At 44.9% G+C, this 13,681-nt stretch overlaps 1 protein-coding gene, 1 non-coding gene and 1 pseudogene across 2 annotated transcripts in view; 2 read left to right on the forward strand and 1 right to left on the reverse strand.

Annotated features, from left to right (window-relative positions):
* Positions 1-12,640, forward strand: part of CHP1 (calcineurin like EF-hand protein 1) — a 51,024-nt gene extending 38,384 nt beyond the window's left edge. Inside the window, exons 5-7 of the mRNA XM_075530906.1 lie at positions 6,565-6,626; positions 10,414-10,536; positions 10,682-12,640. Of these exons, the coding sequence (XP_075387021.1) occupies positions 6,565-6,626; positions 10,414-10,536; positions 10,682-10,735 (239 nt within the window). The 3' untranslated portion in view covers positions 10,736-12,640. The remainder of the gene's footprint in view (positions 1-6,564; positions 6,627-10,413; positions 10,537-10,681) is intronic.
* LOC142426099 (large ribosomal subunit protein uL6 pseudogene) lies at positions 2,233-3,877 on the reverse strand (annotated as a pseudogene).
* LOC142427071 (small nucleolar RNA SNORA62/SNORA6 family) lies at positions 5,469-5,615 on the forward strand. The gene has a single exon (XR_012779902.1). It is a non-coding gene; the product is annotated as a small nucleolar RNA SNORA62/SNORA6 family (small nucleolar RNA).
* Positions 12,641-13,681: the final 1,041 nt, after the last annotated feature.

Genomic DNA, 13,681 nt, shown 5'->3' on the forward strand with positions numbered 1-13,681 from the left:
TGTGAACAAAGCTGATGGTGCCCGGCTATCAAATGATGCTATATAGCATCAGGGGTCTTAAAGTCTTGAAGACAATCAGGTGGCCATCTAGCTAAGAAACAACAAAGCCCACACGTAAAAAGCACACGAGCCTACCCAGACATGAACGCTTAAGACAAAGCAGGTACATAGGCAAATGCAGTGAAGAAAGTTGATAGTGCCCAGTTATCAAAATACATAGAATCTGGGATCCCATAGGCTGGAAGATAAACAAGGGGCCATCTAACTGAGAAACAACAAAGCCCACATGTAAAATGCACACCAGCCTGTGAGATGACAAGGAGTTGAAGAGATCAGGTATCAGGCATCAAAGATCAAAAAAAAAAAATCATAGCATTGTGAAACAGTGCTAGTGCAGAGTGGGGACTCAGGGCCCATCTGGGGGAAATTGGACATCCCCTTGTAGAAGGGCTGTGGGGAGGTGACGAGCCAGTCAGAGTGCAGTGTAGCAATGATGAAACATACAATTTTCCTCTAGTTCTTAAATGCTTCCTCCCTCCCACTATCATGATCCCAATTTTACCTTATATAACTGGCTAAACCGGAAGATGTACACTGGCACAGATAGGAACTGGAAATACAGGGAATCCAGGACAGATGAACCCCTCAGGATCAGTGGTGAGAGTGGTGATATCGGGAGGGTGAGGGAGAAAGGGGAAACAGATGACAAGGTCTACATGTAACCTCCTCGCTGGAGGACGGACAGCAGAGAACTGGGTGAGGGAGACTCCAGATGGTGTAAGATACGATAAAATAATAATTATTTATAAATTATCAAGGGTTCAGGTGGAGGGGGGAACGAGAAGAATTTTAAACAAAGAACTATGGGATGATGTATGTATTAACTCCCAATTAATAATAAAATGTTTCAAAAAGAAAAAAATGTCTGCCTTACTGGACCCTTACAGAAGGGTCTTGGGTGGAGATGAGCCAGCCAGGGTGCAGGGTAGCAACAATGAAACATACAACTTTCCTCTAGTTCTTAAATGCTTCCCCACCCCGCCCATATCATGATCCCAATTCTACCTTACAAATCTGGCTAGACCAGAAGATGCACACTGGTACAGATAGGAACCAGAAACACAGGGAATCCAGGACAGATGGTCCCTTCAGGACCAGTGGTGAGAGTGGCAATACTGGAGGGTGGAGGAAAGGTGGGTTAGAAAGGGGGAACCGATTACTAGGATCTACATAGAACCCCCTCCCTAGAGGATGGACAACAGAAAAGTGAGTGAAGGGAGACATCGGATAGTGTAAGATATGACAAAATAATAATTTATGAATTATCACTTTCATGAGGGAGGGGGTGGCATGCAGGGAGGGGGAAAAATAAGGAGCTGATTCCAAGGGCTCAAGGAGAAAGCAAATGTTTTGAGAATGATGATGGCAACAAATGTACAAATGTGCTTGCCACAATGGATGTATGTATGAATTGTGATAAGAGTTGTACGAGCCCCCAATAAAGTGATTAAAAAAAAAGAATGGCAGGAGGAACTGATAGCAATGTTGGATGATGACCCCCCCCAATGGGAACATATAACAGAAATGTGGGTGAAGGAATACATCAGTGTAAGATATGAAAAATATGTATATGTATGTATATGTATAATAAGGATTCACGAGGGTGGTAAGGTAGGGAAGGGAGAGAATAAAGAGGAACTGATATCAAAAGGCTCAAAGAGAAAATGTTTATGAAAATGGTGGCAACATGTATACAAGTTTGCTTGATATAATTGATTTATGGATTGTTACAATATCTGTAAGAGCCCCAATAAAATGATTAAGCAAAGTTAAAGTAAAACCACTATCACATATATGTGTAGATAAATACATATTTACTTTTGAAAAACATTAAGTATTGGAAAATGCTAAAAAAAAAAAAAGTCTGCCTTGAGTATGTTGCTCTTTTAAGATCTGACAATATGGAGTCAGTTTGGTAACAGTAACTCAGAAGATCGGCTCGGAACCTTAGGGAACAATGAGTCTATGTCAGTGGAGGAGGAACAATTCAGAAAAGGGGAGTGAATGCTGGTCGTACAGTTTGAAGAATGTAGTCAGTGTGCACGTAGTGGGTCTGTGTATTAAACTTTATTGGATTGGAGCACAGCGTCACAGACAAGTCTAAAGGAGTCACCTAGACTGTCGCTGGACACCTCCTAGAGCTACTCATCACCCTGCTGAAGTGTTCCTTTTTCAGAAACAAGATACCATCCAAAACTTTCGGAGATCCTTGTTTTTCACTGTGTGGCTTGCTGAATTAAAGCAGCTGAATTTGATACAAGCTCAGTGTCGTTTCCTTCAAGAATTAACTCATCTTTCTGGGCTTGAGAAACGGAACAGGCAACACCTGTCCTCATGCGAACCCTCCGGATGGATTTTTCACCCAAGAAGTTACGGATGTCAACAAGAGACCCATTCTCCTGAATACCCACGTTGCTGGGGAAGTGGGCACACACAGACCGCATCGTGTATCGGAAGCCCCGCGTCACACCCTTGAGCATGTTCTGTACATGACCACAGATCGTGCGGACTGCAGCCAGTTCCTTCATATTCCCCACCATTTGTCAACTCGAAGCTTCTTCTTCTTTTTCCCAAGGAGGCTGAGTTCTAAGCTGAAGTGACTGAGGTCCCTCCGCAGGGTTCCTCTGGGGCCCTTCAAGATGACCATGCGCCCCTTCAGGGAAATACCCACATTCTCTGGAATGTCGACAGGCTGGTCGCAGTAAATGTGGCAAAGAGCTGAGGTTTCTTCTAAGCAGGCCTGCCAGGTGATCTCTCTGGAATTTCAAGATTGAGCAGTTCTTACATTTGCAATTTTCTGACTAAAAGAAATGTAACTTTACTCTAGTTTCAATATTCAGAAACCACCAATTATGGGTTATTTGGAAACAGATTTCTACCCTATAATTATCCTAAAGATTGCATGGTAGATAAGACATGTTGATGATGTTTCCGAAACCCAGCAGTGCACAGTATGAGAAAGTGTTGGAGTTTATTTTGGCAGTGTGTTAAACACGTACTCCTGTCTGGCCGTGGTGAAGTGCTCTTTAGTTGATGCCACCTGGTAGCACCCGATATCCGACAGAATGAAATTCTGCCAGGAACCCTTTAGTAATATTAATGACCTTTACCTCTTTTTCCTTGAAATGCAAACTCTCTGAACATCTAAATTCTCAAATTTGGTAAAGAGAGGTACTTAACTAACCAAATTAAAGAAAACACACAGATACCAGAGACAGTTAGCTTTTACCAGTTACTCTCCCTCTCCCACATCCTGCTGCCAGGAGTGAATTAGATTTTTCCAAAATGTTCACTCTAGTCTCTATTGGACTTTCCCTTTAGGGAGGAGCTGAGCAGGTGGAGCTCTTTGACCTTCTAGATCTTTTGTCAGGTTCTCATGCCTTTGTGCATAGTAATAGCCCTACCTGGAATGCCCTACCCCATCAAATCACTAACCTTTCATGTCCCTCTGCATTCCCAGAAACAAAAAGATGTCACATGGAGCAAGGTCAGGTGAGCAAAGTATGTGGGGCAAGAGAGGCATGCTGTTTTCTAGCGAAAAAACTGGCACAGCAGGTGCATTTTCATGGTGACAAAACCCGTCCCCCATCTGCCACAAATCAGACCTTTTTTGTCACACACTTTACACAATCTATACAGAACCTCTAAATAGAAAGCTCGATTAACAGGCTGACCCGGTGGAACGAGCTCCAAATGCACTATCCCCTACATGTAAAAAAACAAATGAGCATCGTCTTGATCTTTGATTTAACTTGATGAGCTTTTCGGGGTGAGGTGACAGTGGCACCTTCCACTGGCTCGATGCTTTCGGGGTCATTGCTTTTGGGGTCGACAGGATAGCACTGTGTAGTCACTGGTAATGACCTCGGGAAAACATTCTGGGTGGCTTCGAAGCTGTTCTTTCAAAGCATGGCATATTTCCACGTTACACACTTTTTCCCGGTCAGTGAGAACCTGAGGGGAACTGTCAGAGCAACCTTTCTCATTCCCAAATCCATTAATATTTGCTGAATCAAGCTCCAAGATAGTCCAGATCACGCCCCCATCTCTTCCATGATACCTCATCAGTCTTCACACACAAGTGCACAAATTTTGTCAACATTTTCATCTGTCTGGGAAGTTGATAGCCGAGGTTTGTTGGTCATCGATTGACATTTCACCTTTTCTGAAACAAGAAGATAACTTATACACTTTAGTTGTCCCATAGCATTGACCTTGTAAGCTGTGTTCAACATCACAACAGTTGTGCAGCATTTTTCCCAAGAAGGACACAAAATTTCACAGCTACATTGTCTTAAATTGGCAATCACAAAAAACGAGTTTGTAGTGAAACTGCTTTTACAAAAAAAATTCACTGTGACCAGAGAGAACCTTCCCAGGTGATGCCACTGGGTGCACTAACTCAGAATGAGTTAATTGATGCTCACCTGGGGTGGGGGTGGAAGTGCACTATGAAAGCTCCGCCCAGCAGAGCTTGTTCCCATTTTGTGCAGAGTACCCCCTGGTATACTAGTGTGTGTGTGTGTGTGTGTGTGTGTGTGTGTGTGTGTGTGTGTGTGTGTGTGTGTGGTCTAAACAATGCTTTTTTATTGTTAATGAGCCCTTCCGTTGCTTCTGGCTCATATCCACCCTATGCACCACTGAATGAAACACTCTCCAGCCCCGCACCATTGTCACAAGTGTTCTTGAGCTTTAGCTCATCGTAGCAATCCATCTTTCCTAGGGCCTTCCTCTTCATTGCTGCCCTGCCACTTTACCAAGCTCGAGCCTTCTGTAGGAACTGGTTCTCCTGACAACCTGTCCAAAGCCCGTGAGATGAAGTCTTAACATCCTTGCTTCTACGGAGCATTCTGGTTTTACTTCTTCCAAGGCTTGCGTGTGGGTGTGATGCTGGAAGCGATGTCATTGGCGGTTCACATGCCAGCCGGGTCACCCAGAGTGAGCAGGTTTCAGTAGGGCTTCCAGACCAAGAACAGACTAAGAAGGAAGAAGAGCAGGTGCACATTGGAGGACTTAGCCACTGCAGACCTTACGGATAACGTCGAAATAATGTTTATTCCTTTGACTCCACTCTCTAGAAGATACAGCAGTGTTCTCACATACTCTAGTTTATAAAGAGCTCATCTCTTAGAGAGAAGATGGTAAGACCACAAAACCTTCCACTTATTGACAGTTTTGTTGGAAACTGAAGTTTTCTGCTGCCTCGGGACTCCCCAGGTGGCATGACTTTGCAGAGGCCATATTTCCAGAGTGATGCTCTATGTTTGGTTGGCAGGTGACCTGGATGGCTCCTTTTGTTGGTTCTCGCTGAATGATACCCACTGGATTCACTAGACTTTGGGAGGTGGCCTAACCTCGGGAGAATCTTAAGTTGTATTTTTGTCTTTGTTTTTGACTCTAGCATAAGAAAAGGATATTTCCTCAGGGTGGAGACCAGTCTTGGCCAGTGAACTTCTGAGTATTGGAAGTGTGCTACATTACCAGGCAGGATTTTCACTAACAGCAGTAGAGCTTGCCTCCATGACTGGTGTTTGATAGTACTCGCTGCCACATGTATTAAAAAAAAAAAAAAGGACATTTCACTTTCTCTTTTTTTTACCCTGATTTGTAGCAGTTTATTAAAACAGGAAAAAGTCTCCAAAACACATTTATGACCCTTTCTTTGTAGAAATAACGGTCACATAATTTAAACAATTTTTCCAGCCTTGCTGCCCCACCTGCCCAAGGCACCAAAGTCCCTCCCGTCTCCTAAAGGACTCAGAGAAAGCCATGAGGTCTCACGGAGCTGCCAAGTTAATGGCGTGTGTCATTCACATTGAGGGCATGGCATGTTTGCAAACTGGCACCCTACTGAGCGATGAATGTACAAATGGCTCAGAGAACTCTCCACCTGGAAGGCCGGGCAAATCCTCATCAACAGTGCACTGCAGAAGCTGCAAGGCATGAAAGATCCCTGATTTTTCTGAATCAGAGGATGTGGAAACCTCCTAAGAGCAAGCTCCATGAACGAAATCCCTAAGCTCCAGGCATCAGAACGGATTCCCTATTGCTCTCCTGGAGTTCTTTCAGGAGCCATATAAGCATTTATTCGAACACAGGTCTTAGCTACAGAATTCACCAGCTGAGTGTGGACTCCAAAGTCACACAGCTTGACCTGTGCTCGTGTGTTGGCTAGCACATTGGAGGCCTTCGTGTCTTGAAAGGGGTGTGCACAAAAAGGCTGCGTTTTTGCTGTGTCTAGCTTTCTCTTTTTATCAAGTCTTTTTTTTTTAATCTGGAAGAATGCCCTATTTCATTAAATTGTAAATGCCATCCAATATGTGATGCATCTCCTTTTCATGAACAGTAAAATGTCCTGAGGGACTTACAAGGAATGGCAGTTGTTTTTGGAAATTTTACTAATTAGCTATCAATTTTCTGCCTAATGTTCTTTCTGCATTTAGTTCCCCTAGAAGGCGCAAAGCACTACTAAATTTTTCTCTAACCCTTGTTTTTCCCTACCAGTTGCCTTTCGACTTTATGATTTGGATAAAGATGACAAGATTTCCCGGGACGAGCTGTTACAGGTATGTAGGAGTGCTCCTGGCCGTGTGGTAACTTGTGTTTGGGCCCAGCCTGCTTCTTCACGCCTGCAGAAAGAGCCTTTAACCCTCTCTCTAGTGTTAAGGAAGAGGCCTGTCCATGCGTAGCACAGAGAGATGACTTGGAAACTGGAAATGGCTTCCTGACTTCTCACAGATAGAAAATGTCATTATTTAAGAAATAGCTAACTGTCTCTTAGGTGCTAATGATGAAAGCAAGAATATAGTTTAGATCAAATTGTTTAGTTATTTCTAAACCATCTATGGACAACCAAGAAACTGGGGACACTTAAGAAAGGACTGCTGTTTATTTTGTCCTTGAGCTTGATGTCAGAGCCAAGGGCCTGCCGAAGTGCTGGTGACACTGACCTTGCTGTTTCTCCCTGGGACAACTGGCCCACTACTGCCTGTGACTGGTGGGTCATCATACTAAATCACTCTGGCCTGCTTTTCTCCTCCTTCCAACTCTTTCTAAAGGTTTGAGAAAAGTGTCTCTTTTTACAAATGTTTTTAAAAAAACATATGTCTGAGAGGAGCCCCAGTGGTGTAGTGGTAAGTAGTGTGGTGGTAACCACACGGCCAACAGCTTAAAGCCACCAGCTACTCTTGGAGAGAAAGACGAGGCTTTCTACTCCCATAACGAGTTACAGTCTCAGAAATCCACAGGGGCACTTCTACCCTGTCCTGTAGGGTTGCCATGAGTCGGCTTCAACTTGATGCCTGTGACAAGACACGTGGAAGACCCTAGACTACCACAGCCAGGAATGTGGGGAATTCTCTATTTTATGGCCTACCTAAGACGTATGGTGGTTTCCACTCACCCTGAAGTTAATTTAAACTCCTTCACTATCTTGAGAAGTCTTCCAAGTTGAGGATTGCTTGGTCCTATTTAAGAGCCACCCAAAATGTTCCTACATTCCTTGATGGGAGGGAAAATAAAACTACCCGCAGATCATTTTTCTTCGTGTATATGTGTGCTTTACTCTGTGGCTTAGAGAATGTGTATGGGAGTAATGGATAAATGGGTAGAAGAGCCACATTTCAGCAATTTCATTTCACCACACTATGTCATAGTCAAGGTGGGTTCATGCAAGCACTTCAAGGTTGGTTTAACATTAGAAAATCTGTGTATTTCACCAATTACTAGATTTTTTAAAGAAAAAGTAAATGGTCTTTTCCATAGAAAAAACACTCGTTGAAATTCATCATCTCCACATGATTCAAAAAGAAGTCTTAGAAAATCAGAAAGAAAGGAAGCTTTCTTTAACTGATAAACAGGATATACAAAAACTCTCGTGGATTCCTGGTGATATCGTGGCTTAAGTATTGGTCTGCTAACCATGATGTTGGCTGTTCAAGCCCACCAGCCACTCTTCTGGAAAAGATGAGACAGACTACTGCTGTACAGGTGGCCAGGCTTGGAAACCCCAGAAGCAGTTCTGCTTTCTCCTGTAGGATTGAGGTGAGTCAGAATCAGCTTGGCAGCAGGGGGTTTGGTGAGATGAACATCCTCACATTCAGATGGTAACAAAGCAACAGTAAAAGGCCTGGTTACTAGTAAACTTCAGGCTAGAACAACAAGAGGTGGTCACCTGGACAGGGAGAATTCAAGAGGATAGAGATTCACACTATGACTGGTGGTTGGGGTTAGGGTCAGGTCACCCCTGGGCCCTCATGTCCTTGCCAACAAACTGGAGGTCATCTTTAAGCCATCATAGCCCAGCCCCCACAGCTGCACACACAGGCACAATCGAGTCCTGTCATTCTAAAAAGAAGCCCCTCAGAAGCCAACCTGACGGAGCTGCTGACGGAGGACCGATTGTCCGGTTTCCCACAGCTAGGGAAGATGGCGGGCCAGCCACTTGGGGACTTAATACTTTCACTAAAGTTGGGCCTTTGAATGAACTTTTCTTAATTTCTTTTTTTAATGAACTTTTCTTATGTACATTTTTAACCTGAAAATCATCTTTTAATTTTATTTTTGTATATTCTTGTGTACATTTTTTACCTCTTGAAGAAAACCTTTACTTTCCAAGGATTTAAAAAAAACAGTTTTAATGCAAATCAAGATTTATTTTTCCTTTTCAGAGAATCCTGTAATTTTTCTTTTAAAAAAATTATTTCATGAAGATAAGAAAGGCAAATGTTTATTGACCAAATTTTATTAGATGGTTACCATGGTAGGGGAAGATGAAAGGTTAACCATTATGAAGAATTGCTTGGATCAAGGCCAGGGCAGAACAACCAAGTATTGTAATGGCTATCACTCAGTTGTACGTGTGTAAAAATTTGAATTGATAAAAGCTACCTGATAAATATATCACAACAACAAAACAGCTGGGTTTTTGTTGCTAAACAACAAACTCCACCTTGGTTCAGAGGTTTCATGCTCTGGTTTATGGGATATCTCAGTTCATTGGCTGGTGATGTCCTTTGTACTTTGGGTGCTTGTGTTCTACCTCTTACTGCATGTGGATTGGCTGGGATCTTACAGGCTCCTAACAGACTTCCACGGCACAGCAACTGGTCTCTGTTCTCCTGGAGGAGGATGTGGAATGTGTGCCTAGTTTCTGTGGAGAACAACTGCCTCCTTTGTCCTGAAACCAGAAGAGCTGGTCCCCAATTGTCCTCACCATGTGTTTTTATCAATGACTTCGTAGAAGAATGCCGATCAGAAGGAAGACAGATTGCAGGTTCTCATGGACTTGAAACTTTCTGGAGCCATAGGGAGGGAATGAGCCCCTGAAACTAGTTCGCAGAAATCATCTTTAAAATCTAAGCCCCCCAAAACTCATCTGAAGCCATCTTAAACCCAGGTGGTAGTTTGGCTGAGCTAGAAAGCAGCCTCGATGAGTAGTATATTCGCTTTGAGAAGTGCCTGTACGGGATCAAAATGACCACAGCGAGAAAGATTAGACGTGGACAGAAACCAAACTGTTCCATAGGTGGGTGAGAAGGCCTTTTCTTCCGGTAGAAAAGCTCCTGCTCTTTACCTTTTGAAAACAGGTAGCTGACTGTGATGTGAGGTGTCAGAAAAGTAGCCTGCCCACCCCCCCCCCTTCCTATTATCTGGGAGCCCCATCACTCGGATCACATGTTTTCTCAATGTAACAATCTTCAAAGCATGTCCACACTCCGGAAAACAAACAGGAAAAAGGCAGCAAGATTGGGGTGGGGCCGGGAGGTCTCTTGATCAAGTTCAGAATCCATTTGAGGAAACAATGTGAAATTCTCTTTGTTGCCATTCTCGGAGCTCTTTGAAGGAGATTGGTTACTTTCCTAAGAAGGGGATTAGAGTGTAGCATATTAAGGATCCTTTTGAGGCAGACCATACTTTTAGGAAATGCAGGTTTAATGCACCACATCTGACAGGACTGCATTAGGTAGGATTCCAGAAAGCCCCCGCCAAAGTGACGTAAATAAGGAGCTCTCTTTTCACATGTAACAAGAAGTCTCTCATCACAGCAAGATGAGAGGCTGTTCAGGCTGGTACGCAGCCCTAGAGGTCTGGGAAGCAGACTTCTGTGTTCTTTCCCATGTCCCCTTTGTTTTTCTTCCCCTTGTCTCCCTGCTCCCCCACACACACATATGAAGGAGGGACTCCCCCCGCCCCCGTGAAACGATGCTTTCCTAACCAGAAACCTCATGAGAGATTTTTGCCCAAGTCATGGTCGAGACAAAAAAATAGATAACTGTTCAGTGGTTACATGTTTAGACATCAAAGAAAAAGGGGGAGAATGGACTATGTAATTCCTGGCTCTTGATCCTGCAGGTGCTTCGCATGATGGTTGGGGTGAACATTTCAGATGAGCAGCTGGGCAGCATCGCAGACAGGACCATCCAGGAGGCCGATCAGGATGGGGACAGCGCCATATCTTTCACAGAATTTGTCAAGGTCAGGCAGAACAAGTTAACTTCTGCTCCACATAAGGAAAGAGGGTTGGGGAGGGAGGGCAGTCCAAAAGGAGGGCGGCGGCTAAGACTGGGAGTGAGATCCACTACTGTGATCTTCCCAACTGTAACTGGATTTTCTTCCCCAGGTTTTGGAAAAAGTGGACGTAGAACAGAAAATGAGCATCCGATTTCTTCACTAAAGGACTGAGACCAAATTGTCCCATCTTTCTAGTATTTAAGAACTGGAACTTGAGAGATCCTTCCATCCACCAGCCCCACCTCCTTCCCATCATTCCCCTTCTCCCAGAGTACTACTGCTGCATGCCCCCCAGATACTTCCCATCAACCTAAACCTGCCTTTGGTGTTAGACAAGGCATTACAGAGTGATACAGTCCCAGCCTGGCTGTTTTCAGCATCCGTTCATCGGTTCTCCATTCAGAAATAGCATCTTCCCATGTTCTGCTGATGCCACGTGTGTCCAGTCTGAGAAAATGGGAGGAAGAGTCGTGCCAAGTACCAGCCAGCAAAGTTCTTCGACGGTAGCCATGCTGCCTGCCTTCCAGCTAAGCTCTGGCATGCACCTTCCTCCTCCTCTTTCAAAAAATGCCCTTTGTTTTTTACTTTTCTGTCACCGTCATACCATTTACCTGCTCTGTCGGTCTTCTTGCTTTTTATGAAGCCTCAGAAGCCTTCTGTTCACGTGGCACCTCACGCTCTACCTGTTAAATACTCTCTGACTTGGCAGGGTAGTTCAGTGGCCTGGCAGTTTTTAGCTACCTTTCCTTATAAATGGGTCTCTGGGACCTCACCTCTCCAGGAACTTGTCAGTAACCAGCATATCTGTCTGAAGAATGGGACCCATCTGATGGCCCCCCGCACTCCGCTCGGCTGGGCATCAAAGAGCTGCTAGACGGGCGTGTTCTTCCTGAAAGCTGGTGGCCTTTGCTGAGAGGTATAGAGCCCCGTCTTCCAAGTGGCTGTGCTCAGGTCACCCTACCTCTGGTCGCTGATCCTCAGCATACATATTGCCAGGACTCCTCTTGTTAGTGCAGTGTTGACTTCAGAATATGCCACCTGCCTGCACCTTCTGCTTAGTTTGGGCCACAGTCACCCCCAGAATGGCTGTTCGTGGCAAGATGCTTGGGGACTTTCTCATGGCTCTTTCAAGGTACCTCGGACGCCCTATAAAGCTTCCTGTATTCACACCTCTGCAGCAGGGTTGATGCCTCAGTGTCTTGTGCACTGGAATGTTTTTCACTTCAAATTTCCAAGTAGAAAGATTCATGTTAAGGAAGTGCCTAACTTATCCCAGTCTAAGAGATGTAAAGCTGGTCCTCGATGTCTTGATGTTTTGCACAAACTTCTCAGAATTTTACGCTTGGAAAGCGGTGATGCTGGAAGCCACAGTCAGCTCCTAGGACAGGTCAGAGCATTGGACGTGTTGTTAACGTCAGCTGCCTGGTGGCATTGGCTCCCTCGCTCCCCATGCGGACCACTAGAACCCTCGGAAACATGGGGCCGGCGCTGATAACGCAGCTGAGGGCGGCTTTACAGGCCCCTACGCAAGACAGCAACTTCTCTGCCAGAGTCCGCTTTGTCGACACCTCTTGGAATAGGGCTCTTGCCATCCTGCATCTGTCTGCATAAGTCCATTCACCTATCTAGCTACCCTTGGCTGGCTTTCCCTGAGCCATTGCTTGCTTGTCTCCTTGCTGTGGAAGGTGATCTAAGATGTGCACACCAGTCAGCTTTAGGGAGAGAATTACTGAAGAATACCACTGCAAAGACCTGGGGGGGGGGGGGGGCGCTAGGGAGTCAGGCTGTGTGACTCGAGCATAAACAAATGATGAGTTCTTCATGAGGTAACGGTCTGGCCAGGTGATGTCACATAGGAACTGGATAAATGAGAAGAAGGAGCCCGTGCTGGTCTGTCAGACAAGGACTTTTCTTGATGCACATATTTCATTACTGAGAGATCGTGACACGCCCCCCCCCCGCCCCTCTGGCTGTATAGCAAACTATTTTAATCCACAGTTGTGCCTTATTGTTCCATTAAAATTGTATTCAATTCATTAATAAATACTTGTGGTTAAAACAAAAATAACTTGTTCAACTCAACCTATTTTCTCGACACCTCAATTCCTTTCATTGATTTTGAAATCGCACTGTCTCCCTAAAAAGATGGCATGGCGGAGGAGTCTGGCCACCTCTGACCCCACAAGGGGAAGGAGAAGCAAGGTCAACAGCCCAGAGATGATGCAAAAGAGGCAAAGGTCGGGCATGCCTCCACATCCCGACCTTTCACCCATCCAACACCAGTCATCTTTCTCCTGGGCACGGTCTATACTGCGCTATAGGAGAGCAGAATTCATTTTAATGGGCGCACAGAGCTCTTAACTGCTCATGACTGTAAGGTTTCCTTGGGCAGTGACAGGTTTCAGTTCCGGATGAGAAATAACTCAGGATACAGTTCTTCAGTCAGGCAGATTTTCAGCCATGCTCATGGATTGTAAGCCTCTCCCAAAGGTGCTTCGCTCTCTCACTCTGTGGGTCAAATGCTGGTAGGTACACAAAGGGAGCACCAGCATCCAGTTGGGGGGGAACAATTATCTAAAATGCTTTTGGATACACAAGGGAGGGAGTGTTTTGGTGACATGCACCAAATGGTCACATTGGCCCTGGCTTCTGGATGCATCCTGGGGACCTGAGCCAAGTGCCATGGAATGCTGGGACACTGAGTCCTGGATCTTTAAGGCACACAGCATGCTCCAGAGACCACATCTGTGAAATCTGATGTGGAAACGCCACTGAGTGAACTGGGCTCTACCTCAGATGCACGTGTAACCTGAGAACTTAAGTCGGAAACTGCATGGTGTCTGAGGAAGCAGAAGACAGCTGGAACAAGACTGTTGAACTATTGGTAGGCAGAGAAACATGATTTGGCTACATCAATCCCCTGTATGCTATACTAAGATACGTGTTATTCTGGCAAACCTGTAACGGACATTCTCAGTGATGATGATTGTAAACTTCCCTGGGAATTAACCCCCATTGTTTGTGTAATAGTGTCCAGCCACAAAAGGTACTGTGAAAAGGAGTTAGCCCAATATCCCTCTCTCAACAGGGCTTTAAAAAATAAGTACCC

This window comes from Tenrec ecaudatus, chromosome 14 (assembly GCF_050624435.1).
Source record: "Tenrec ecaudatus isolate mTenEca1 chromosome 14, mTenEca1.hap1, whole genome shotgun sequence".
NCBI lineage: Eukaryota > Metazoa > Chordata > Mammalia > Afrosoricida > Tenrecidae > Tenrec > Tenrec ecaudatus.